This window comes from Saccopteryx leptura, chromosome 2 (genome assembly GCF_036850995.1).
Source record: "Saccopteryx leptura isolate mSacLep1 chromosome 2, mSacLep1_pri_phased_curated, whole genome shotgun sequence".
Lineage (NCBI taxonomy): Eukaryota > Metazoa > Chordata > Mammalia > Chiroptera > Emballonuridae > Saccopteryx > Saccopteryx leptura.
In genome coordinates this window covers 23,399,014-23,425,537 of record NC_089504.1, presented here as the reverse complement: position 1 = coordinate 23,425,537, position 26,524 = coordinate 23,399,014, and the positions used below count along the sequence as shown (strand labels likewise).

Below are 26,524 nucleotides of genomic sequence, written 5' to 3'. Positions count from 1 at the left end.
AAAAAGCAGACTTGAAATAAAAATTAAAAAAAAGAGAGAGAAAATGGTTAGATGTCATTCAGGGTGAGAGGGTTCAGATTTTTTTTAAGTTGCTTGAATATTCTACAAAAAACATTGTTTCTGAATATGGAGGTTAAGTTTGAAATTACAGATCAAGTTAGAGGCCTTAACTGGTAGCTGCAGTTGAAAGGGAAAGCTGAAAATGCCTAGACTCCTGCCTACTGACTCACAAATCAATTAATAACCTAGAGCTAAAGAATATTTTGAGCAAGTTCTGTCAAGTTACCACAGAAATATAATAGACTATCACAGGATAATTTCACAAGGAAATATTCTCCCTAATGATATTTACTTTCTTCTGATTCACACATGTACATATATTATAGTCACAGAGCAGTTTCACATGGCTTTTTTTCTTTAAGATTTAATTTATTGATTTTACAGAGGGGCAGGGGAGCAAAAAGCATCAACTCATGCTTGCTTCACTTTAGTTGTTCATTACTTGCTTGTTATATGTGCCTTGAGTGGGCAGGCCCAGGGTTTCAAACTCGTGATCTCAGCTTTACAGATCAATGCTCTATCCACTGCATCACCACAGGCCAGCCCCACATGGCCTTTTGAGCCTCAAAAAAAGGTGTTGAGGTGGGCAGCTATTGTGTGCATTTATACTTGAAAAACTGGGCCCTGGATCTGACTAACCAAAGGTCGCCAAGCTAACAAGACACAGACCTTTAGGTTAAACCTAGAAAGGTCTTTACCATCCCAACACACACTAGAACCCAATACCTCTCTCTAAAGTACTTTTTTTTGAAGTAAGTATACAAGCTCCAACTTACAGATGAGAAGCAGTGCCTAAATTCATTAAGAATGTTGACCACGATTGGAAAGGTAGTAAGTGGCAGACCTGGGATTCAAACTTCTGGCAGTCCAACTCCAAACCCAATGTTCCTTCTAGCATGCTAAATTACAGTAAGGTTGAGGCAGAGAAAGTGGGAGATGATTCTAAGCCTTCGTACCCTGATCAACACTCAATTCATCCCTTCCTCAGGTTCAGAATTGGAATCAAAGAGTCAAGCCTCTCTGAGCGCCTGGACCTATAAGATCATGCCAGGAGAGATACAACATGGGCATCTTCAGCCTACCTGGTGGAGCACAAAATTGGAGAAACTGGTCTGCAGCAAGAATGGCATGAAGATGCAAAGAGAAGCTGGAAGAACTGGATGACTTCTAGTCCTTCGTTCCAAAGCCCTCTTCATGGCCTCGCTTGTTTCCATAAGACTCCCTGATTCCTCAGAGTAAGTGCCCCATTTCTGCTTAAGCCAGCTAATAGCTGGGTGCAAGTACAAATGGAAGGTCTTTGCCAAAGAGGAAAAAAAGATGTGCTTCTATAAAAATACATTAAAAATTAAGCAGCCAGCACATGTATAGGATGAATTCAGATTAGAGAAGAAGCCCTTCCTAACATTCTAGCCTCAAGGGACCTTTTCAACCATGTATCCATTCTCCAACTGTCATCCAAACAGCAATAGCTTATTAACTGTACTGTTATATCCTGGCCCAATTCTTTTTGCCAAACAGTCCCTCAACCAGGAATACTCTCCCAACTATCTCTTCATCTCAACACACCCAAATCCTTCCTATTCAAAGTCCAGCTCCAATCCAACATGTTCCACATTTACACACCCCGTCCTGGTCCTACAAACTCGCACCGACCTTTCCACATCTCTCCTGCCGCCTGTTATCACTGCCTGTGTATGATGAAACTGCCGTTTTCCTTTCCCTTGACCATAAAAACTCTTCAGGTTGTGACCTGAATCTTACTCCACCAAACTCCCTCATCTGCTCCACCCATTTCTAGAGCTTCCTGGGTTGAGAAACAAAGACATAATAATCTCTTGGTATCCCAGCATTTAACTCAGTGCCTTGCAGAGAGTAGTTGCTCAAATACCTGTTGAATATATGAAAGAATACTTTCCTGCATTAGAAAAGCAATTTAGAAGTCTATACAGCTAACATCTACAGTAAGGGAAAGGAGGGACTGGTGGCAATTTTTAACACCTGACATCAGAACCTCTTGGAAAAGGGACTGTTAACACTATACATACTTAGGATTTTTTTGGAAAAGGAAGAGGAGGAAAAGAGAGAAATTCCAGGTCTGATTGTATGGCAGAACTGTTCTGATTCAAATCAGGAGGAGCACAGTAGTTATTGCAGAGAGAAGAAGAAGAGAGGGAGGGAGGACAGACCAGTGAAAGGGAGGAAAAACATGACTGGTCACATCCTCAAGAGTTAACTAAATTCCTGAAATGCTTGGGAAAGGGGGATCTCGGGTGTGTGTGTCCCAGTGCAACAGGAGTTTCGTGTCCAAGTTGACCCCGGTAAAACCAAAACACCATTTTCAGAAATGGGAACCCAGAAGCTAAGGAAAACAAAAGTAAACTAAATTATAGGAAATTCACAAAAATTAAATGTGATGGGGAAGAACAAATACTTCTGAACATTGACAGTATCTGCAATTAGGAATCTGAGGCTAAATCTATGATGAATAAGGAAGCTCTAGTTGGCATCTAGATTTTGTTTATAATACTCAATCTTTTCTGGTAGCTAAATCCTGTAAATTATAAATCTAACCAGGCACTGACTGGCAGTTAAAGTCCACATCATCTATTGATTCCCACATACCATTTCAGTTCACTAACTGCCACTCTAATTAATACTTGCCAAAACCCAAACAAGGTCAGCAGGATACTTCTTTAGGAATTAATGCTTAGAATTGTGATCTCTTCGCCTTAGTTTTTAAATACAGGCTTGCTTCCTCCTCCATCTTTTTAAAATGAACTCCTAAAATGCAAATGGACTTAAAAAGGAGAATCTCAGGAAGTCCAGCACTAAACACAAATATATTAAGTCAGAGGTGGGGAGAGGATCCATTCCCAGAAAGAGACTCCATCATGGGTCATGTGGGAGCTGCCTCCTTGCAGCCAGGGCAGCCCAAGGAGGTGACAAATAAGAACCCTTGCTGGGCCCTGGCCGGTTGGCTCAGCGGTAGAGCGTCGGCCTGGCGTGCGGGGGACCCGGGTTTGATTCCCGGCCAGGGCACATAGGAGAAGCGCCCATTTGCTTCTCCACCCCCTCCCCTCCTTCCTCTCTGTCTCTCTCTTCCCCTCCCGCAGCCAGGGCTCCATTGGAGCAAAGATGGCCCGGGCGCTGGGGATGGCTCCTTGGCCTCTGCCCCAGGCGCTAGAGTGGCTCTGGTCGCGGCAGAGTGACGCCCTGGAGGGGCAGAGCATCGCCCCCTGGTGGGCAGAGCGTGGCCCCTGGTGGGCGTGCTGGGTGGATCCCGGTCGGGCGCATGCGGGAGTCTGTCTGACTGTCTCTCCCCGTTTCCAGCTTCAGAAAAAAAAAAAAAAAAAGAACCCTTGCTGGCAAGGTCCTGAGCAAGAGGTTCCTGCTAACACAGTCCCTGCTGGCACCCCTTCCATCCAGAAAGATGGCAATCAGGCCATCTTCCTGTGCCCTAGCCCACCAGTCTTACTGCCAGGGCCCAGGCCGATACTCCAATACAGAAACCCTGCATCAGGACACACTAGGGAAGTCTTTCTTCACCTGCCACTTGAGAAGTCCTAGCCATCTGCCTATGATGTCAGGCTACTTTAAGCCCCCTACCAACCAACCCAGAACAGCCACAGCAAGGCTACTCCCCCCTTCACAAACCCCATCCTCCATTGCCTCCCTTCCCCTAACACACACGCACGCACGCACGCGCAGAGGGAAGAAGTCATTGGGCTAGCTTGGCAAGCCTGGGTTGAGAGGAGACAACAGCCCACATCTGTACCATAAATTTAATGAGTAAGTGCCAGACTCGAGATGCGCTGAGGTCTAAAAACACTCCTAACTCCCAAGGAGACTATTTCCCCCAGAACCAGTACTAGCAGATACCCGGTTAGAAATCAGTGCTAGTAAACTGATGAGCAGAGAGATTAGCTTATGAAAACTGGCTAGAGGAGTTAGTATATATTAAGCAAGACTTCAAACTACATATAAGTCAAGCGTATGATAATTAAGATCCATCCAAAGTAGCTAATTACTTAAGACAATGCTTATTTTGATGTATAAACTCTAAAATGTTCTTCATTTAACTCACTGTTTAAATCCCAGCATTTGTGGTTTGACCTTTTTGCCTTCACTATATTGTACTGACATTAACACATCTATTATAGGCCCAAAAAGCTTGTAGAATCTCAGAGCGAATAAACAATGTCTTCACTTCTCTTTTTTTTTTTTTTTCTTTTTTTTTTTTTTTCATTTTTCTGAAGCTGGAAACAGGGAGAGACAGTCAGACAGACTCCCGCATGCGCCCGACCGGGATCCACCCGGCTCGCCCACCAGGGGGCGACGCTCTGCCCACCAGGGGGCGATGCTCTGCCCATCCTGGGCGTCGCCATGTTACGACCAGAGCCACTCTAGCGCCTGGGGCAGAGGCCACAGAGCCATCCCCAGCGCCCGGGCCATGTTTGCTCCAATGGAGCCTTGGCTGCGGGAGGGGAAGAGAGAGACAGAGAGGAAAGCGCGGCGGAGGGGTGGAGAAGCAAATGGGCGCTTCTCCTGTGTGCCCTGGCCGGGAATCGAACCCGGGTCCTCCGCACGCTAGGCCGATGCTTTACCGCTGAGCCAACCGGCCAGGGCTCCACTTCTCTTTTAAACAATGCCTCCAACCTTCTAATTTTCCATTTCTCTGTGATGGAATGAAGATACGTAAAATAGCAAAAGTGTTCTGAGGCTAAACTGGTTTATAAAATATTCCATTCATTTCATCTCTCAAAATTCTACCTAAGGCCATGGCCGGTTAGCACAGGTGGTTAGAGTATCACCCCAAAACACCAAGGTTGCGGGTTCAATCCCTGGTCAGGGCACATAAAGGACCAGCCAGTGAGTGTACAACTAAGGGGAACAACAAAATGAATGCTTTTCTTTCTCTCTCTTTCTCTCTCACACACACACACACACATACACACATACATTCTCTCTCTCTCTCTCTCCCTTCCTCTGTCTCTTTGAAAGCAATCAATAAAAAATAATTTTTTTAATTCGAAATGAATTAAGGTATCATACACCACCATCAGCAGCATACATACTGAAAAACAATGTACTAGGGGAGGGGAACCCAGTAGTTAAATTAGAAGATAGCAACAAAATGCACCTTTGGATTGAAGCTACAAAATCCCAGGTACTCACTGGATACTGAGCTCAGGATATCTGAGAATTACAATCTGAACCTACAGAGTTTCAATCAAAGGACCATCCAATATCATCCAAGAGTGAAACTGACACTATACTCTTGCTGGTCTCAGAATGAAGTGGCATCAAGTGGCTTTTCCATCACAGTGTGTGTCAAAATGGCAGAATTAGGACTATCCAATTACAAGAATGATACCTCTCTCAATACCTCTTTTCACAAATAAAACAATTAACTCCATGATGACATTCCTGGAGCAAGCAAAATCAAGGTTTGTGGTTGTGGCAGACAATACTAACTGTAAACTTAACACCCATAGCCTTTTCCTTGTGCATACTGTTAAGTAACATCTTTAAGTTTTATCTTTTTCTTGCCAACTTTTAAAATTTATGTTTAGGTGATGACAGAGAATAGAGGCTTCAGGTCTATACAAACTACCATGAACTGAACTGATGCTTAGGACAGCTAGAAAAGGACAAAAGCCCATGCAAATCAAGCGGGGAAACTGCTGCTTGATAACCAATGCATTTTTAAATGCTACTACAAAAAATGCACACATCCTAAGGAACTAAATCTACTAACCTCTACAATCAATGTGATACATGTTTATCCAGTCTTGACAAAAATCCTCTGGATCACCAATGGTACGTTCATCCACTTGTACATATGCAATTGTATAAAGAATCTATTATTTAGAACACCAGGAAAAAAAAACAATTAAAAAGCTTATACTCACAGCTACCATTTTTTTAAAACTGATGCCCCACTTTGTAAATTCAGAATAAGGGGAAAAATTATAGTGATTACAAAACTGGAGAAAGAGTAAGAAATATGCTCATAAATAGAATTTACTAGGTAGAATATGCTAATACTTATTAAAATACACTGGTAATTATTCACAGAAGACTAAAAACTTTTAATACCAATATAACATATTTTTCATACATGTACATATATATGTATATATCATAAACATACAAAACCTTGAGTTAAAATTAAAAGAAATTATTTGAATTTTACAATAGTTTTACAGGAAGAATATTAGTAAGTAGACACACATGTTATTAGCACATTATACCTGAGAATGTAAATGGTTAATAGTCATAACCCTGGAAGCCTGCACCCTCTCTTAACATTCCTACTCCCCTTGCCTTCTTTGTCTTCTCCTCCCTACATATGCACAGCTCCCAGACAGCTGTCCTCTGGACAATCTGTCCACTGCCGGACTCCACCATCATCCCCACATTCTCCCAAATTTCAGAACTAAAGTTCTTACACACCTACAATCCACGTGCCTAGCACTGTGCCAAGTTCTTAGCATGCATTTAAGTTCTTCCCATTCTTATAACATCCCTGTAAAATAGGTTTTGGTATTACCCCATTTTACAGATGAGAAAACCAAGACCCAGAGTTAGGTCTCTTGGTAGGAACATTAACTAAAAAGTGGTAGAGTCAGGATTCAAAACCAGCTCTGACTTTAATGCCAGAGGTTTTAGCCTCAATTCAAAAGTTTCCCTAAACAGTATGGGTGCCACAATAATTCAATTCATTCATTTAACAAATAATTTCATTGTTGAACACAAAATTATTCTCCCCTTTTTTCACCTCCACCTCCTTATATCTGTCTAGAGACTACACTATCCATTACTTCTCATCTTTCAGATAGATTCTTGGAATCATCTCTAACTCCTTCCTCTCCTGAATAACCCTTATCTACTTAGCCAATAATTTCTGCCTATTTTAGAGATTCTAAATTATATTACCTCCCTGCCAATATAGACTCTAAACTTCGTTTACCAATGTCCCAATTCAGACTCTAAACTTCTTTGCCCTGGCCACTGTGACACCCTCCTAATTAGTCTTGCTGCTCTCAGTCTCTGGATCCTTGTAATCAATGTTACACCACTGCCACCTGTTATCCTTATAAAACAGATCTACTCATATTACACCTCTGCTTAAAAGCCTTTGATGGTTCTCTACTGTCTAGAGAACAAAGTTCAAACTAGCTGTGCTGCATTCCCATACAGGCTGGTCTCCACCTATCTTCCCAGCTTCATCTCCGGCTGCCCCCACACACACACTAAAAATAATAATAATTTATACAGAACTTAATTGCTTAAACAGTGCATTTTCACAGACATTAATCCTAACAAGACTATGAGTATTTCTCATTATCCCAGTTTTATGATAAAGATACTGAGACTTACAAAGGTAACTTGCCCAAGATCCCAAATCCTAAAGAGTAGAAAGGACCTAGTCTCAAACTCCAAATCTTTCTCCTTCCCCAGGACTTCCCGCAGCCGCAGCACCCGCACTGCAGCATATCAGACTTACTCAAACTTTCTCTGGAAATCCACAAGATTTTCAAATCTCTTTCTTAGCTCAAGCTACTGTTTCCTTAGGCTGGAGTGCCACTCTCCCTTTTTGACATTTCCAAAGAACTGCGTTAGGCATTTTTCATATCATACTTTGTATCAGTTTTTTATATTTACATATAAATATGTCTCTACATTGAATTCTAAGCCCTGGGAGGACAGAACCATAACTGAGTCACTCAATTTTAAAGTCTGCTTATTGACTTGATAAATATGTGGAGGAAACAACACAATAAGATGGCAAGTATCAAGGCAGAGACTGGCTAGGCCTGAAACCAGAGATGAGTAACACCGATCAGACCATCTGAGCACACCAGCGGTGCCTACAATTTTAACATCTAGCTTCTGAATAAGGTCGAATGCCTTAGCGCCTACTATTCTCACAGACATTGACCTTTGTTAAATATTACAGCTTACTGAAAGCATAATGCAAAACAGAATGGGATGAAAGTAAAAAATTAGAAGTTGATTTAAAAAAAACCAGAAATACCATTATCTTACATTTCAACACTCCTTTTTGGTTAAGCAACCAAAATTTAAATGAAAGTGGCTTATTTAGCCTTTTGCCAATAATCTGCTCAGTTGCATGGGTGGCTGTCATTAAAGCAACCATCTCATATGCCCACAGAATCATATTCACCTACACAGCTTTCCACGTCTTAGCTTGGCACTGGCAGAGACTCTCTCAGAAGTATCTGACATGTTGATTATCTGACCAACTTGTGCAACTGAACTTTCCCATGGCTATGTCAAATGGTCAAACTGGATAGTCTCAGTGTGCTTTAAGATTACAGGCTGTTACTCCTTCATGAGTTGTCTTTATCCCAAAGATCAGGTACTAAAGATGCCTTATAATTACAAAGCTCAGAATATGAAACCACTCAACAGCTGACCAGGTAAAAAGTCTCAAATGCTTCCCACTCTCTGTCAAGAATCTCCCTGCCCACTGCTAAAATATAACTACAATGTCATCTTTTCCATGAACTGGCAGAGGATAATTAGAAGAAAAACTAGCCCTCATGCCTTGCATTGAATTTCATTTCATTCCAAACATTTATATATATAAAGAAAGAAAACAACAGACTGTAACCTTAAGTAATTCACAAACTAAATTTCAGAGCTGCCTATAACAGTCAGAACTAATTGTTCTCGATTTTGGCAACTTACCTCAAAATCTAGTATGTTCTATTCAAAATACATCAGAATATTGCCATATTTTATACACTACAGATTTCCTCTAGAAGCTAGCAAGACATGACCGGCAGGGGAAGCCATGTTGATCTTGGGTACAAACTGTGTATTTTCCCTTTGCAGAAAGTAAGTCCAGTGGTAGAGAAGGATTAACAAATTTAGGAATCAGAGAATCTGAGTTCAAGCCTAACTCTGTAACAGTAGGGAAGCCCCACCACTGAGAAGTAGTAAGAGCACCAAATTCACAGGGAGCACTGCTGTAAGGCTTCAATAAGTTAATATGTACAAAGTGATCAGAACTCACGGTTAAGCATTCAACAAACATAAGCTTTACTATTATTCTATTACAATATCTAACTCAAAGTGACAATTACATATCTTTTTCAGGGGGATTATAATTCAATTGATTTTATTGGGGTGACACTGGTTAACAATTACACAGGTTTCAGGTGCAAAATTCTACAACACATCTCTGTACACCACATTGTGCGTTCACCCCACCAAGTCAAGCCTATGTCTGTCACCATTTATCCCCCATACCCTCCTCTAACTCCCTACATGACATCTGTGAAAATAAATTCTAACACATCCCAACTCAGGATTATCCTGCTTACCTTTTGCCAACCCTCATACATCAATGATACTTCTCCAAAAAATAGAGTAAGACAACCCTAACAGTCAATTCTGCTTCTCAGGAGTTCCTGCAAAGTATCATGGCAAATACATTTGAAAGCTGGGATAAATTTAATTTAAACTTACGACATGTATATCATTTCAAATGTAAAGGTAAAAAAATGTTTATTTGAATCTATGGAAACAGAGTGTTACCAGCTACACATGTCTAAATAACAGACCTGGGAACTAGAGATGGTAATATTACTTTAGTATTATTCTATACCATATATATAATCATATAATTTGATCCTCACTTATATCCATTTATATGTTTCCTTCTCTTTCTTCTCAACAGTATTATAATTCTTTGGTGTTTCTTTGGTACCTAACAATGTTAAGTAGTAGTCAAATAGTTGAATTAAAGTAACATTTGGCAGAGAATTTAGCAAAGCATCTGACTCTCTTTTCATCAGCATGAACACTGTAACTGTGGTACACAGAGGTAATTCAGCCTATAGGCTGGTATGAATGTACATTCAAGTCTGAGACACCCGGGATCCAACTCTACCACTTCCTAGCTGTGGGAGCTTGGAAACCTAAAAAGCCTGTTTTCCACTGCATAAAACAGCAATAATTTTACCTACCTTTTCGAATTACTTTGAAAATGAGAGTCCATAAACAAAGCACTTAAGGCTAGCGCTGAAATATTTAGGGAGAAGTGTACTGATGTCTCCAATTTACTTTGCAATGAATTAAAAATAAAAATGAACTCAGTACATAATGCTAAGGAACTGTATACTAAACTATGGTTAAGGTGATAAATTTAATGTGTATCTTACCACAATCTTTTTTGAATAAAAAAATAATTAAAATAAAATTTTAAAACATGGATTGACAGGTGGACAGACATATGTAGCTAAGCTAATAAAATATCAAATGTAGTATCTAAGTAGTGGGTATGTGGGTGCTTATTTTCAACTTTTTTATTTTTGAAGACTTTTATAATAAAATATTAGGAATAAAACAATGCTGGCATCAAATAGTTTGCTTTTATTATCATCTACTACTCAGAAATAATAGTCAGTGACTATTCCAGATACAGTACTTAGATCTTTTTTATGGCAGAATTTTTAAAAGCATCTTTTGCCAGCTATCCTTTTATTACAGCAATTCTGAAACCAAAAGTGGTTTATCTGAAACTTCCTAGACGATATATATGTGTGTGACTTCAAGTAAAATTATTCTAAGGTATCAAACTGCCAAATGTTGAATCTTTCCTGAATACAGACATCAAATTAACAGATATCTGTGGTCCACGACTGATAATCTGACCAAAGAAAACACTGGAAAAGCAAGAATTGGAACTATTTGTCCCTAACTTTTCCAGCACCTGTTAAAGCCAACAAATCCCCTCACCAGAAGTACTAGCAGCACTTTAACCCAGAGTACAAATATGTCAGCCCCTTCTTCCTCTAGTTTTGTTCCCCATTCCAACCAGTAGTTCAAACTTTAATGTGTTGTGATACAACAGGAACTCAGTTATCATGCAATATAAAAATTTTTAATGTCAGACCCACCTCATACCCACTGGGTTGGTTACTATCAAAAACACAGTAAATAACATAGGTTGGTGAGGACCCATGGAAAAATTGGAATCTTTGTGTACTGATGATGGGGACATAAAATGGTACGGCCACTGTGGAAAATAGTATGATGGTTCCTCAAAAATTAAAAATAGAATTATCATATGATCCAACAATCCCACTTTTGGGTATATACCCAAAAGAAGTTAAAGCAAGAGGGTCTCAAAGAGATATCTGTATCCCTGTGTTCACAGCAGCATTATTCAAATAGCTAAAACATACAAGCAACTCAAGTGGTCATCAAGATGAAATGGATGAGAAAAGTGATATATATGTAACAATGGGATAGCATTCATCCTTAAAGGGGAAGAAAATCCTGTCACATGCTACCATATGAATGAACCTTGAGGACTTTATGCTAAGTTAAATAAGCCAGTCACAATAAGACAAATCCTGTATGATTCCACTTATGTGAGAGATGTGGGGTAATCAAAATCACAGAGACATAAAGTAGAATGGTGTCGCCAGGGGCTGAGAGGAGGCAGCAATAAAGGAGTCAGGGTTCAATGTATATGGAATTTCAGTTTTGCAAGATCAAGAGCTCTGGAGATAGGCAGTGGTGACGGTTGCACAACAGTATGAATGCACCATGAGACCTTGTCTTCTCAGACTCTCCATCCTGCCCAGGGCCACACCAATTGTCCATTTCAGCTTCAAAATGAGCAAACACTACTCCCGCTACGTAACTTTTGTGTTAAAACAGCAAGGAACTCAATCTCTTAACTTGCCTCCTCTTTAAAACAAGGATTCATTCCTACCAACCTGTCTCATAAGGTTGCTATGAGGGTAAAAGTGAGATCACGCACATACAAGTACCTTTAAATTGCCAAGCACAAAAGAAACAGAGATTATAACTACTTTCATATGGAAAAGTCAGAAGGTGCTGTAACAAGAGAAACTTCACAAAGTTTGGGACACTTCACCCACGCTTCTTCATTCCTTGTAAAACTCGCAGGTCTCCCTAAATAACACCTCTCTTGTTTTTGTCATAAACTGAAGGGCGGCACTGAGGAAACAAACAATAACAAGAAAAACTCAACCGAAAGTATTTCATCTAACCACCCCAACACAATCAGAAATTATCTTCCACGTCCCAGGAAAATTCAGTTTTTATGACCCCAGCGTGGGCCTGCGACGCCCCGGGACTACACTTCCCACAAAGCATCGAGGCGAACCCGGGCGGCAGGCGTGGCGGCCTGGAATTCAGGGTGACCACCGCTCTCCCCGAACGTGGATCGCCGTCCCCTGGAAAACTGTAACGTTTACGGTCGAGTGCGCCCTGGCTCTGCTTTCTGAAAGCGCTGTCACCCCGTGGTTTCCCCTGCGCCTAGCGCCGCGACCCTCTCTGCCGTCCCGTCCTTCCTGCTCCACCTGAGGGTCATCGCCTGTTCCTGGCCTTTCCTCCAATTTCTGGGGTGTCACAGAAAGGCAGCGTCTCCCCCTCCCTGAAAGCTCTATTTCTAGAACTCGCCCAACAGTTGGGACCCGGAGGCCACGGGGAGATCAGAGGGGATGAGCTGACACAACCCGCCAGCCTGGGGTCGGGCCCGTCCGCCCGCCCGCCCGCCAGCCCAGGCACCGCGGGCAAGGGGCTGGGCTCCCCCCACCCTGGGCCGGGGTGGATCGCGGACAGAGGTGGCTCCGCCTGGGGCTCCGGTTTCAATTTCGCAACGTGACGGTGCAAACCTGAGGCCTACAAACGCCGGCGGCGGCGTCCCGCGCCCCTCCCGCCTGCCAGGCCCGAGCGCCCCAGTCCCCGGGCCGCCGCCCGCCCACCCAGCCCGGCGCCCCGGCCCTCCTGGCCTCCGGCCTCCGGCCCTGCGCCGGCTCCGGCTCCGGCTCGCGGCCGCAGGCTCGCCGTGGCACTTACTCAGCTCGTCCTGGGAGGCGGAGGCGGCGGCCGCAGCCATGTTGCGCCGCGGCGGGAGGGAGGGGCCGGAGGGGGAGGGCGCGGGCCGGCGGCGCGGGGGGCTCGCGGCTCGCGGTGCGGCAGGGGCCCGGGGCCTCGGCTCGTTCGGCGCGGGCCGCCCGGCGCCCACGAGGCCCGCCCGCCGCCGCTGCCTACGTCCTCTTCGCTGCACGCGTCGCTCTCGCCGTCCCCCGCGAGGTCGCGAACGGGGCGCTCCCGCAGCCTCGCGCCTCTGCGGAGCCGCGGCTGTCACTCGGCCGCGTCCGGGTGCGCCGGGCCCGCGCGGCGGCTCTGCAGCTCCGCGCCGCGCTCGCCCAGCTCACGCCGGTTTTATATTTAGAAAGAGCTGAGCCATCCTCCCAGCGGCCCCCCCGCCGGGCCCGCCGCGCGCCCGCCCGCCCTCGCTCGCTCGCTCGCTCGCGGCTCGTCCTGCCCACCTGCCGCCGCCCGCCCCGCGCGCCGGAGCCGGAGCCGGAGCCGGCCCGGGAGCGCTCCCCGCGCGGACCCGGCACGCGGCGGCCTGCGCGGGCGGCCCGGCCTAGCCGCCCCGCCGCCCCGGGCCGGCGCAGCCCGCAGCGGCCCCGGCGGGGGGCGGACGCGCGGGCCTCTGACCTGAGTCCGAGCCGGTCTCCATGCCGGGGATGCTGCGCTCGGCGCCCAGAAGCGAGGCGTGCGGCGGCCTCTGCCCCGAAGAGCCACGCGCTGCAGTCCGCGAGGGGCTCTGCCGGGCTGGGCCGGGGGAGATCCTCGAGGCGGGGCCGGAGCTCCCTTTCGAAAGGCCTGTGGCTGTCACGTTGGCTGGTCCCGACCTGAAGAAACACGCCTGTCCAAAGGAAGAGACGTGGACTCGGCAAAGTAGCGCCGGGCTCGGAGTCGGCGGGAAGAAGCCCCGCCCTGCGCCTGCCGCCGAACTTCTCGGCCCGGCGCTGACTCAGTCCCGGGCGAGCCGGCCGCCGGGGGCCGCCGCGGACCAGGCTCCCTGGGCGCCTTGGCTCTCCTAGAGACAGACGGCGACCCAGTGTCGGTTTCTGATGCTCAGGAACTAGGACTGCCGAGTGAAGGAAAAGTACTAAGCCCTACTAAGAGTTAAATAAACCAAGATTATTTTTAAGTTCAAATTCAAGTATATATCTTATGTGAGCTTTTTTTTATTTACCCGTTTTAGAGAGAGGAAGGGGGAGAGAGAGAAACATCCGTTTCTGTGTGTACCCTGACAGGGGATCGAACTGGCGACGTCTGCGTGTCAGGAGGATGCTCTAACTAACCGATCTATCCGGCCAGGGCTGAGCTTTTTTTAAAAATGTGTTTATTCTAATACCTACATTCTTTTTGGTAACCAAGTGATTTATTTTGAATATACCGATTTTCACTTTATACCTTCAGTTTGTCTGTGAGGTCATATACTTGGAAAAAACGCTTGCAACATGGAATTCAAATTAAGTGGTTGCATAATTGCGGTGCTTTAAGTGATGGTACTGTCGCAACAAATTAGGTACAAGATCAGATACTTTTTTTTTATGAGAGGAAGAAATTATGACTGAATGAGTCAAAACTGCATTTTTTCCTAAAAGTGGACATCTATAAAGCCCTAGTTAAAGTCCAGAAAACTGAATATGTCATTCCAGATGTAGCATCAGAAAAAAAAAAAGGTACTTTTACAACATTATTTCCTTTATTGCTTTTATTATAGAAATTATACATGAAGAATGCTTTGGAATATCATAAAAGTGAAAGGCTTTTCTCCCATCCCACTACCCAGAGAAAACTACTTGAACAGGTACAGTTAGGTGCATACCCTTCAAGGCCCTGTCTCCAAACACATATGTGCAGCCCCAAATACCATCACTTGGATGGGGACAGGATTCTCAATCACTGTAAAGTTCTGCATCAATATTTTATCCCCATAAACATACTTCCATGTTAATTCAAAAAGCTCTACACTACCACACTCTTTTTTGTTGTTGTTGTTCATGACTTCATAGTACTCAGGAATTAACCAATTCCTTTTCTTAGAGCAATTTGGCTCTTTTGTTTGATGTTGACACAAAGTCAATGCACAATGAACTGTTTGCAAAGAATACAATACTTCGTGAAGGTTGTCCCCTACCTCCCTGCCAACCATCTCCTCATCCCTAGAAATAATCCCTATTAACAGTGTTGTATACAACCGTTTCTGACCATTCCTATGACTATATAAAGTGGCTGCACCAAGGACTGGTTTGGGAAGACTTTGACATTCCATGACTTCAAATACTATAAATCCTTCTAAAGTCACCTCCCTCCCCCCAAAAATAGAGAATCTAACTTAAAAAAAAGGCAATTTTAACTTCCATACAAAACCAGCTAGCAACTCATTAAATTTCTCCTATATAGATATACAAGAGTCCATATGTGTGCAAATCACAGATATATGGGTACACAGATTTTTGTTTGTTTTAACAAAAATAGACTTACACCACACATATTATGTAACTTTCATCTTTTCATTAAACTATATTACAGGTGTCTTTCCCTATCAGTAATGATAACAATAGCTAATATGAATATGCCAGGCACTGTTTGAAGTGTTTTACCTGGATGAGTTCATTTAGCCCACATACTAGTCTTATGAAGTAAGGATTTTTCTGATAGAGTCGAGGAACATATCTAAAATGCCACAACTTGAGAGTGGTAGAGAGGGGATTTGAGCCCTGGCAGTGTGGATCCAGAGTCCCCTCTTAACCACTGTGATCTGTGTGTACAAAGCAACCTCATTCTTTTAAATGCTACATAATAAATACACGACAAAACTTACTGAATCATTTCCCTATGAATGAGCATTTATATTGTCTAACATTTTTTACTATAGCAAACAATGCTATGGCAAAAAATTCTTATACATGTCTTTATAAAGTCATGCATTTCTATATGTATATGTGAAACTGTCAGGCAAAAAATAAAAAGATGGCCTGACCTGTGGTGGTGCAGTGGATAGGGCGTCGACCTGGAACGCTGAGGTCGCCGGTTCAAAACCCTGGGCTTGCCTGGTCAAGGCATATATGGGAGTTGATGCTTCCTGATCCTCCCTCCCCCTTCTCTCTCTCTTCCTCTCTCTCTTTCTCTCTCTCTCTCTCTCATTCTTTCTCCTCTCTAAAAATTAATAAAAAAATTAGAAAAAAATAAAAAGATGCCTTTAACATAATCTATGCCAGGGGTCCCCAAACTACAGCCCGTGGGCCGCTTGCGGCCCCCTGAGGCCATTTATCCGGCCCCCTGCCGCACTTCTGGAAGGGGCACCTCTTTCATTGGTGGTCAGTGAGAGGAGCATAGTTCCCATTGAAATACTGGTTAGTTTGTTGATTTAAATTTACTTGTTCTTTATTTTAAATATTGTATTTATTTCAGTTTTGTCTTTTTACTTTAAAATAAGATATGTGCAGTGTGCATAGGGATTTGTTCATAGTTTTTTTTTATAGTCCGGCCCTCCAACGGTCTGAGGCACAGTGAACTGGCCCCCTGTGAAAAAAGTTTGGGGACCCCTGATCTATGCCGTAGTTAATAGCAGTTTACAATGGTACGTTACAATCACAGTGGCTTTTTGATACTTACAACTTTTTTTTATAGTTGCTTCTCTATTCAAACTACTTATAGTTTATATTTCCCACTATATTGCTTCATCTTCTTATTAGAAACTTTTGTTTTGACTAGTGGCCCTGGGATACTGTCTATCTAGAATTTACTTCATCTTTCAAAAACAGACAAGGAGGCATTAGGGGAGGGGAGGGGATGAACAGGGGACAGAGAAGAGACTGCTGAGAAACCAAAATAAGATATCAGAAAATCCAAAAACTAATAATGTATCTTTTACTCATTAAAAGTCCCCTCTCCTTTTGTAGGCCCTAGTCACTAAATGCATGCACAGTTTTGTGTTTTTTTGTTTTGGTTTTATTCTGTGATAAAGACAGAGAGACAGATAGGGACAGACAGATAGGAAGGAAGAAAGATAAGAAGCATCAATTCTTCATTGTGGCACCTTAGTTGTTCATTGATTGCTTTCTCATATGTGCCTTGATGGGCAGGGTGGGGGTGGGCTACAGCAGATCAGTGACCCCTTGCTCAAGCCAGCAACCTAGTGCTTAAGCCAGCGACTGTGGGGTCATGTCTATGATCCCATGCTCAATCCAGTGACCCTGCGCGCAAGCTGGTGAGCCCATGCTCAAGCCAGATGAACCCTGTCTCTAGCCAGCAACTTGGAGTTTCAAACCTAGGTACTCTGTTCCCAGTCTGACACTCTATCCAATGCACCACTGCCTGGTCAGGCACATACACAGTTCTAATAAGGTAAATAATCTCATTTCCATAGTCAAAGCAGATGAAAAGCTGAATATCAGAGAACACTCTTTTGGGCAGGTACTGTACATGGATGACAGAAGTGCTTATAGCTTCTTTTAATAGAAACCTAGAAAACAAGGGAAGAAACAGGAAAACTATGAAAATAAGCTATAGGAACTCAAAAATCAAAGCATTCTGACATTTATAAAGTACAAAAAAGCACTACCACATAGGCCATGAAATTATTTCACTTGAATAACTGACGTTCATGGTGTTAGTCCTGACATCAAGAAATAGTAAAATTCGCCTGATCAGGCAGTGGCACAATGGATAGAGTGTCGGACTGGGATGCAGAGGACCCAGGTTCAAGACCCTGAGGTTGCCAGCTTGAGCGCGGGCTCATCTGGTTTGAGCAAAGTTCACCAGCTTGGACCCAAGGTCGCTGGCTCAAGCAAGGGGTTGCTCGGTCTGCTGAAGGCCCCTGGTCAAGGCACATATGAGAAAGCAATCAATGAACAACTGAGGTGTCGCAACGAAAAACTGATGATTGATGCTTCTCATCTCTCTCCGTTCCTGTCTGTCTGTCCCTATCTATCCCTCTTTCTGACTCTCTCTGTCTCTGTGAAAGAAAAAGAAAAAAAAAATAGTAAAATTTTTCCCTGGCTGGATAGCTTGGTAGGTTGGAGCATCGTCCCGGAGCGTGGGGGTGCTGGTTCAGTCCATGGTCAGGGCACATGCAGGGACAAGCAGTTTGCTATTACTCTTTCTCTCTCTTTCTCTCTCTCTCTCTCTCACTGAAATCAATCAATAAAAGTTTTTATAAAAAATTAAAAAATAGTAAAATTATGTCTAGTATATCAACATCAAAAAACAAGGAAGTATGGCCTGACTAGGCGGTGGCGCAGTGGATAGAGTGTCGGACTGGGATGCAGAGGACCCAGGTTTGAGCCCCAAGGTCACCAGCTTGAGTGCAGGCTCATCTGGTTTGAGCAAAAAGCTCACCAGCTTGGACCCAAGGTCGCTGGCTTGAGCAAGGGGTTACTCGATCTGCTGTAGCCCCACAGTCAAGACACATTTGAGAAAGCAATCAATGAACAACAAAAACTGTTGATTGATGCTTCTTATCTCTCTCTGTTCCTGTCTATCTGTCCCTATCTATCCTCTGTCTCTATAAAAAAGAAAAAAGAAAAACAAAGAAGTATGTAGTATATTTTACCTTGAAAATCTTACTGTTCACTTTATCCTTTTCTTCAAAATGTATGTATATAAAATATTTTAAAATTTTGTGTGGTCATTTAAACATTATGATTAAGTAATCATAATTAAAAGTAAACAATTTATCCAAACAACATAAATATATTACAATTTATTTTAAGATTTCAACAATTAATGCTTAGCATATTTTTTATGTTGTAACTTTTGAGAGTTGTTAAACTTAAAAAGTAAATTTGTTTTGGAAATGCATCTCCTTGTGAAAAGGACAGGGAATTTTTGCAAAAAGAAAAGAACATACCCAATTATCATTCACTTACTTGTTACCTAATTTAATATGTTAAATTGTCCCTTTGTCTTGGAATTCTTCCTCAGGAGGCAACCAACCACAATTAGACTGGAGATGGCTGAGAAATATGGCTTTCTTTTGTAAAGTGAGAGAAAGATCATTGTGAAATAAGAGGTGTTCTTAGCCAAAGCAATTTGAACAAAGAATATGTATGATGGGTATTTGGTTATTTTCTATTGCTAATCTGTTCCACATCTATATGAATATTAGCCTAGCCAGAAGAACCTTGAGGGTAGAGAAAAGTTTATTTCTCTCCTAGAGTTCTTTTGTCAAATCAAGAGTACCTAAACCCGACCAGACGGTGGTGCAGTGGATAGAGCATTGACCTGGGATGCTGAGAATCCAGGTTCGAAACCCCAAGGTCTGTGGCTTGAGCGCAGTGTCGCCTTTTGAGCATGGCATCATAGTCATGACCTCATGGTCCTTGACTTGAGCCCAAAGGTCGCGGCTTGAGCCCAAGGTCGCTGGCTTGAACAAGGGGTCACTGACTCAGCAGGAGATCCCTAACCCCGCTCCATCAAGGCATGTATGAGAAGCAATCAATGAACAACTAAGGAGCCACAACTATAAGTTGATGCTTCTCATCTCTCTTCCTACCTGTCTGTCTGTCTCTATCTCAAAAAAAAATAAAGTATTTGAAATGACTTTCTCACAGCTGTAGAAATTAAAGTCACCTCTGATGTAGCTGATCCAAATACACTGACTTTGACAATGTCAAGATTAAAATCAGGGGCAGAAGAGTTAAATGATTTAGTTGGGATCACTTGTACACCTTGTTGTGAGGAGTTGGGACTATTAATAGAAAAGAGGGGATGGGAAAGTTGAACAATAAGACAAACAATAGCAGCCACATCCGTTAGTCTAGCAAATATTCAATATTTATTCTCCTTAAAATATCTTTAATCTGTCACTTCCCCTCTTACCTTGCCTAGTCTACTTTCTGTAAAGCATTTTATGCTAAACAGAAGTCCTCAGTCTTTAATCCTTTGCACTCTGATTTCTGGCTTCCTCACTTTATCCTGATAAAGATCAACATTGTTACTCTCAAAGTTTACCACATTTCTCATATTATATATATATATGTTTTACATTGATATATAATTAACATATTACATTATATGAGTTTTAGGAATACAATATATATAGTAAATGTTAAGCCTAATCTGGAGGGACTCAAAACATTGAAGACACGAACAAAATCCATCGATTCCACACCAAAGCTTTATTGTCTAGCTTGGCCAAGCAGCAGCAACTCCAACAGAAATCTGAGTGAGAGCGTGCCGGCCCTTTGTTCTACTTAGTTTTTATAGTTTTGCAAGCGGGAAGTACAAAAGCAAAAAAATTGTAATTAGGTGCCCTTTATCACTATTGGTTATAGTCATATGCCTTTTTTTTTTTTTTTTAAGATTTTATTTATTCATTATAGAGAAGGGAGAGAGAGACAGAGAGAGAGAGAGAGAGAAGCAGGGGGAGGAGCAGGAAGCATCAACTCCCATATGTGCCTTGGCCAGGCAAGCCCAGGGTCTTGAACCAGCAACCTCAGCATTTCCAGGTTGACGCTTTATCCACTGCACCACCTCAGGTCAGGCTATAGTCATATGCCTTTTAACATGATAGGACTATGTTCAATTTGCAAGCCATATATTATTTTGAAGAAAACAAAATTTACAAGTCAACACAATGATAGAAAGATGTCTCTTTACATATTAAAAGACATTTCTATATTTTCTAATGTTTATCTGCCATCTTTTTGTCCAGAGTCACACACATTAACTATATGCATTTATATGGGAGAGATAGTTTCCGTGGGGACAAATGCCCACAAATGGCTCATTACTATAAGAAAAGATTTATTTTGGCTTTTCTCTTCCTGCACCTGGCTAGCCATTCACCCCTTTCCCCACAGGTGAGGTGGAATGTCAGGGAATCCATGTTTTCCTTCCCTTTGCATTTACAATACAATGCCAAGGGCCATCCTGGTTTTATGCCAATCACACAGTACAGAGATTATTCACAAAATTTCTCTGCACACACACCTTAACCTAAATTAATTAAATGTTCTTTAAGCCTCTTAAAATATTAATATTGATTCTGTAGCTTTTGGTACTTGACAAACACCTGCGGGTGAGGTGGCGCAGTGGCTCCTCAGGGCTCCTCAGTATATATTGGATATACAATGAAATGGTTACAATACATTTAATTAACATTCATCACCACACACAGTTACAAATTTTATCTTGTGATGAGAACTTTTAAGATCTACTCTTGTAGCAACTTTCAAATATACAATGCAATGTTATTAACTATAGTCACCATGCTGTCCTTTACATCCCCAGGACTTTATTATCTTATAAATGGAAGTTTGTACCTTCTGATCACCTTCCCTTGTTTTTCCCATCCCCAACCCTTCATTATATATTTTGTGTTTTTTTCTCAAGATAGCTTAGCTTTGCTAACATTTCTCAAACATCAAACATTTCTGGCAACCCATGCTCTCTGGTCATACTTGGACTCATTTTCATTCTCACTTTTCTTCTATCTTCCTATATTCTACCTATTTCTATCAGACTCCCTTCCTGTTCCCCTATGCATCTTATTGGCAAATTGTTTCTTAAAGGAAGTAGATAGTAAACAGCTTAGGCTTTGTGGGCCATAGTTTCTGTCACAACTACCCAACCCTGCCATTATAACGTTAGACTTGTCAGAAACACCACATAAAGGATCATGGCTGTGTTCCAATAAAACTTTTTTTACAGAAACAGGCAATGGGCTGGATTTGGACTAAGTGCCAGAGTTGAATCATTTCTCATCTGAGAAATTCTTGAGAAAAGTAGACGGGGAGGTGAATGTTGGGGACTTGTATGTCTGAAAATGTCTCTAATCTACACTGAAATATGCAAGATGCTGAGATAGAATCCTGAATTGGAAAAAACGTCTCACAATTTTGAAGGTACTGCTCTTAGCTCAGTGAGATCCCAGAGGCAATGCTTTGTCTTAGGCTTTTATTCAGACTCACAGAGCTTGTATAGCCAGTAGCCATGGCCACCATCACAGCTGCCTGGACTGTGCAAGTTCGCATTGGATTCAGACAGGCAATAATGAAACAACAGAGCCAAGAACTGGTGGGCCATTAGCTTTAATCCTAGCCCACACCCGGCGGATGAGAAATACTCACAGTGGGTAAACACTTCCCTTTCCATTCAGGGTTCCCAAGCCACTGACTTATCCGAGTTTCCTAGAATCAAAGGTGTCTACCTCACCAGCCTTATTCACCTCTGCTCCCCATCTTCTTCTCTCTGCACAAACTGACTTCTCTTTCAGTACCATCTTGGCTGCCTCTTTTATGCAATGCTAACTTCAGGAACTGAAAGAGAGCAAGCCCCTGTCTGCCCCATTTTATAGTGTAGAAATCAAAACCTTTAATCCAATATACAAATATGGAAGTCTCTGATACAAAGTCACTTATCTGAGGCATAATGGGATTCCTCATAAGAGTGCACCACCCCACATCATGCAATAATCAAGGGTGTGGGGAAAAGCTTAGTGTTGAGAAGATCTTAGTATTAAAAGGATGGGAAAGGCTTAGTCTTAAAACTAAGCCTTAGGGCCTTAGGCTATAAGGCAGGACCTTGCCTGCTTACAGCCTGTCCCCCACACCCAATGCAAACTATAAACGAGCAAACATATACATCATATTTGCAAACTTATTTGACCCACAGAACTATTTTGCTTTATTAGTAATGTTTTTTAAAATTTCTATGAAAGAACATTCATTTGAAGAAATTGAGCATTATGTTTTTAATGCCCTTTACCCAAAGAATAGCTTTTCCTAGAATTTGGTACCAGGAAAATGTTTGATTCTCAGGGAAACTTCTATGCCGTCTTTTATAAGATCATAGGAATTAAGTAGTCCATTGTCATTCATGTTTTTTGTCTTGACTGTTAGTGCCTAATTGCATTAAACTCTCATACTATATTCAATTCATTTGCAGCCTCAGATGTTTAATAAATATGCAGCAAAAGACAAAGGAAAGGCGACTATTTTGACAACTATTGCAACATTTCAAATGAAAAGCAATAGAAATGGAGAGTTGAATTTCAAATTCAAGAGGCAATTCAAAGACAGATGGGATGTAGGGATTCCAGGACAAGGAGATCATTCCTAAAATTGCCAATTTAGAGAAGTAACAAAATAGATAATGTCTCTAACCAAGATAAAGGAATAGGTTTGGAGGCTAAGGAAAAGATGCGTTTTGAAAATGTTTAACTATGGCCCTAGCCGGCTGGCTCAGTGGTAGAGCGTCGGCCTGGCGTGCAGGAGTCCCGGGTTCGATTCCCGACCAGGGCACACAGGAGAAGCGCCCATCTGCTTCTCCACCCCTCCCCCTCTCCTTCCTCTCTGTCTCTCTCTTCCCCTCCCGCAGCCAAGACTCCATTGGAGCAAAGTTGGCCCGGGCGCTGAGGATGGCTCTGTGGCCTCTGCCTCAGGAGCTAGAATGGCTCTGGTCACAACAGAGCGATGCCCCAAGATGAGCAAGAGCATCGCCCCCTGGTGGGCATGCCGGTGGATTCTGGTCAGGCGCATGCGGGAGTCTGTCTGACTGCCTCCCCGTTTCCAGCTTCAGAAAAATACAAAAAAAAAAAAATATGCAAACATTATTTATTATCGCTCCCCTCACTCCTATTACTTTCAAAAAGTAGTGGAAGTGCCTTAGAATAAGAAAAGCGATATAGAAAACAAAGGTTGTCAATGTTGGTCAAATAAGTTTGTAAATATGATATATATGTTTGCTTGCTTATAGTTTGTATTGGGTGTGGGGGACAGGCTGTAAGCAGGCCTGGTTGTTATAGCCTAAGGCTTAGTTTTAAGACTAAGCTTTTCCCCACACCCTTGACTGATTGCATGATGTGGGATGGTGCACTCTCATGAGGAATCCTATTATGCCTCAGATAAGTGACTTTGTATCAGAGTCTTCCTTGTTTGTATATTAGATTAAAGGTTTTGATTTCTACACTATAAAATGGGGCAGACCAAGAGCTTGCTCTCTCTTGGTTCCTGAGATTATCATTAGAGAGGAGAGAAGAAAAAGGCCACGTGGAGAAGAGAGGCAGCCAAGATGGTGGAGTGCTGAAGGAGAAGCCAGTTTGTGCAGAGAGAAGGAGATGGGGAACAGAGGTGAATAAGGCTGGTGAGGTAGAAATCTTTGATTCTAGGAAACTCGGATAAGTCAGTGGCTTTGATAGCCCTGAATGGAAAAGGAAGTGTTTTCCCACTGTGTGTAGTTCTTGCCCACGGGGTGCAGGTTAGGATTAAAGCTAATGGCCCACCAGTTCTTGGCTCCGTTGTTTCAGTACCGTCTGTCCGAATCAAATTCAAACTGCATGGGCCAGGTGGCTGTGATGGTGGCCGTGGCTATTGGCTTTATACTTTTCTTTAATGTTTCTTCTCCACACTCCTTCACATTCACTCTATTGCAATAACCCACTCCCACAGGCATGCCCTAGATTTGGTGACACTAGTCCTACTACTGCTTAAAGCAGGGGTCCCCAAACTACGGCCCGTGTGCCGCATGTGGTCCCCTGAGGCCATTTATCCGGCCCCCGCCGCACTTCCGGAAGGGGCACCTCTTTCATTGGTGGTCAGTGAGAGGAGCACATTGACCATCTCATTAGCCAAAAGCAGGCCCATAGTTCCCATTGAAATACTGGTCAGTTTGTTGATTTAAATTTACTTGTTCTTTATTTTAAATATTATATTTGTTCCCATTTTGTTTTTTACTTTAAAATAAGATGTGTGCAGTGTGCGTAGGGATTTGTTTATAATTTTTTTTATAGTCCGGCCCTCCAATGGTCTGAGGGACAGTGAACTGGCCCCCTGTGTAAAAAGTTTGGGACCTCTGGCTTAAAGCTTTCCCATCATTTAACCCACTCACCACACTGTCATCCTGCCTTTTGCTCAATTATCGCAATACATTCATTCTTTTCTCAAGGTCGGGTGCATTAGGGTTACAACTTTTTAAGCTTTACCTAGGTTTAATTGATAAACAGTAAGCTCTGCATATATAAAGAATAGTAAAAGTGAGTTTTGAAAACTTGTACACCCGTGAAAACATCATCAAAATCAATATAATGAACATAGCTGTCACATCCAAAAGTTTCCTAATGGACCTTTGTAATTCTTCTCTTTCTACCCCTAGACCCACTTCCCTCTCGAGTGACCACTAATTTTTTGTGGGTTTTTTTTGTCACTAAAGATTAGTTTATATTTTCTAAAATTGTATATAAATGGAATCACCCACTATGTATTGTTTTTGTTTGTTTGACATATTTCACTTTGATATTTCATCCATGTTGTATCAATAATGCATTCCTTTTCATTGCTGAGTAATATTCCATTGTCTGGCTATACCACTATTATTTACTATTTATCTGTTTACCAGTTGCTGGACATTTGAAATGTTTCCAGTTTTTAACTATTACCGAAAAAAGTGGCTATGAACAGTCCTATACAAATGTTCCTTCACTTCTATTGAGCTATAATTCATTTATAACATTCATATTTTAATGTGTACAATTCTATTTGACAAATATATGTAGCATACAAGTTGACAGACTTACACAGTCATGGAACCACCACTATAATCATGCCATAGAGTATTTCCATCACCCAAAACAGTTCCCTGAGCCCCTTTTCTCCACTAATAGTGCCTGGAAACCACTACTCATTTCTGTTCCTATAGCTCTGTCTTTTTATTTACTTTTCTTTTTTTTCTTATATTTTCCGAAGCTGGAAACGGGGAGAGACAGTCAGACAGACTCCCGCATGCGCCCGACCGGGATCCACCCGGCACGCCCACCAGGGGCGACGCTCTGCCCACCAGGGGGCGATGCTCTGCCCCTCCGGGGCGTCACCCTGCCGCGACCAGAGCCACTCCAGTGCCCTGGGTAGAGGCCAAGGAGCCATCCCCAGCGCCCGGGCCATCCCCGCTCCAATGGAGCCCCGGCTGTGGGAGGGGAAGAGAGAGATAGAGAGGAAGGAGGGGGGGGGGTGGAGAAGCAAATGGGCGCCTCTCCTATGTGCCCTGGCCGGGAATCGAACCCGGGTCCCCTGCACGCCAGGCCGACGCTCTACCGCTGAGCCAACCAGCCAGGGCCTATAGCTCTGTCTTTTTATTTTTTTTATTTTTTTATTATTATTTTTTTTTTATTTATGATTTTTTTTTATTATTATTATTTTTTTTTCTGAAGCTGGAAACAGGGAGAGACAGTCTGACAGACTCCCGCATGCGCCCGACCGGGATCCACCCGGCACGCCCACCAGGGGCGATGCTCTGCCCACCAGGGGGCGATGCTCTGCCCATCCTGGGCGTCGCCATGTTGCGACCAGAGCCACTCTAGCGCCTGAGGCAGAGGCCACAGAGCCATCCCCAGAGCCCGGGCCATCTTTGCTCCAATGGAGCCTTGGCTGCGGGAGGGGAAGAGAGAGACAGAGAGGAAAGCGCGGCGGAGGGGTGGAGAAGCAAATAGGCGCTTCTCCTGTGTGCCCTGGCCGGGAATCGAACCCGGGTCCTCCGCACGCTAGGCCGACGCTCTACCGCTGAGCCAACCGGCAGGGCCAGCTCTGTCTTTTTAGAATGTCACATAAATGGAATCATATAGTGTGTACTTTTTGTGGTTGGTTTT

At 43.0% G+C, this 26,524-nt stretch overlaps 1 protein-coding gene across 5 annotated transcripts in view; it reads right to left on the bottom strand.

Annotated features, from left to right (window-relative positions):
- Positions 1-13,942, bottom strand: part of ECPAS (Ecm29 proteasome adaptor and scaffold) — a 117,750-nt gene extending 103,808 nt beyond the window's left edge. The window contains exons 1-2 of one of the 5 annotated variants that reach the window (XM_066367443.1): positions 13,582-13,942; positions 5,819-5,921 (exon numbers count right to left, since the gene is read on the bottom strand). In XM_066367443.1, coding sequence (XP_066223540.1) covers positions 5,819-5,840 — 22 coding nt within the window. In that variant the 5' untranslated portion in view covers positions 5,841-5,921; positions 13,582-13,942. Of the gene's footprint in view, positions 1-5,818; positions 5,922-12,431; positions 12,564-12,930; positions 13,495-13,581 lie in introns of those variants that run through there. The other 4 variants (XM_066367442.1, XM_066367444.1, XM_066367441.1 and 1 more) reach the window with 4 other exon arrangements.
- Between the last annotated feature and the right edge of the window lie 12,582 nt (positions 13,943-26,524).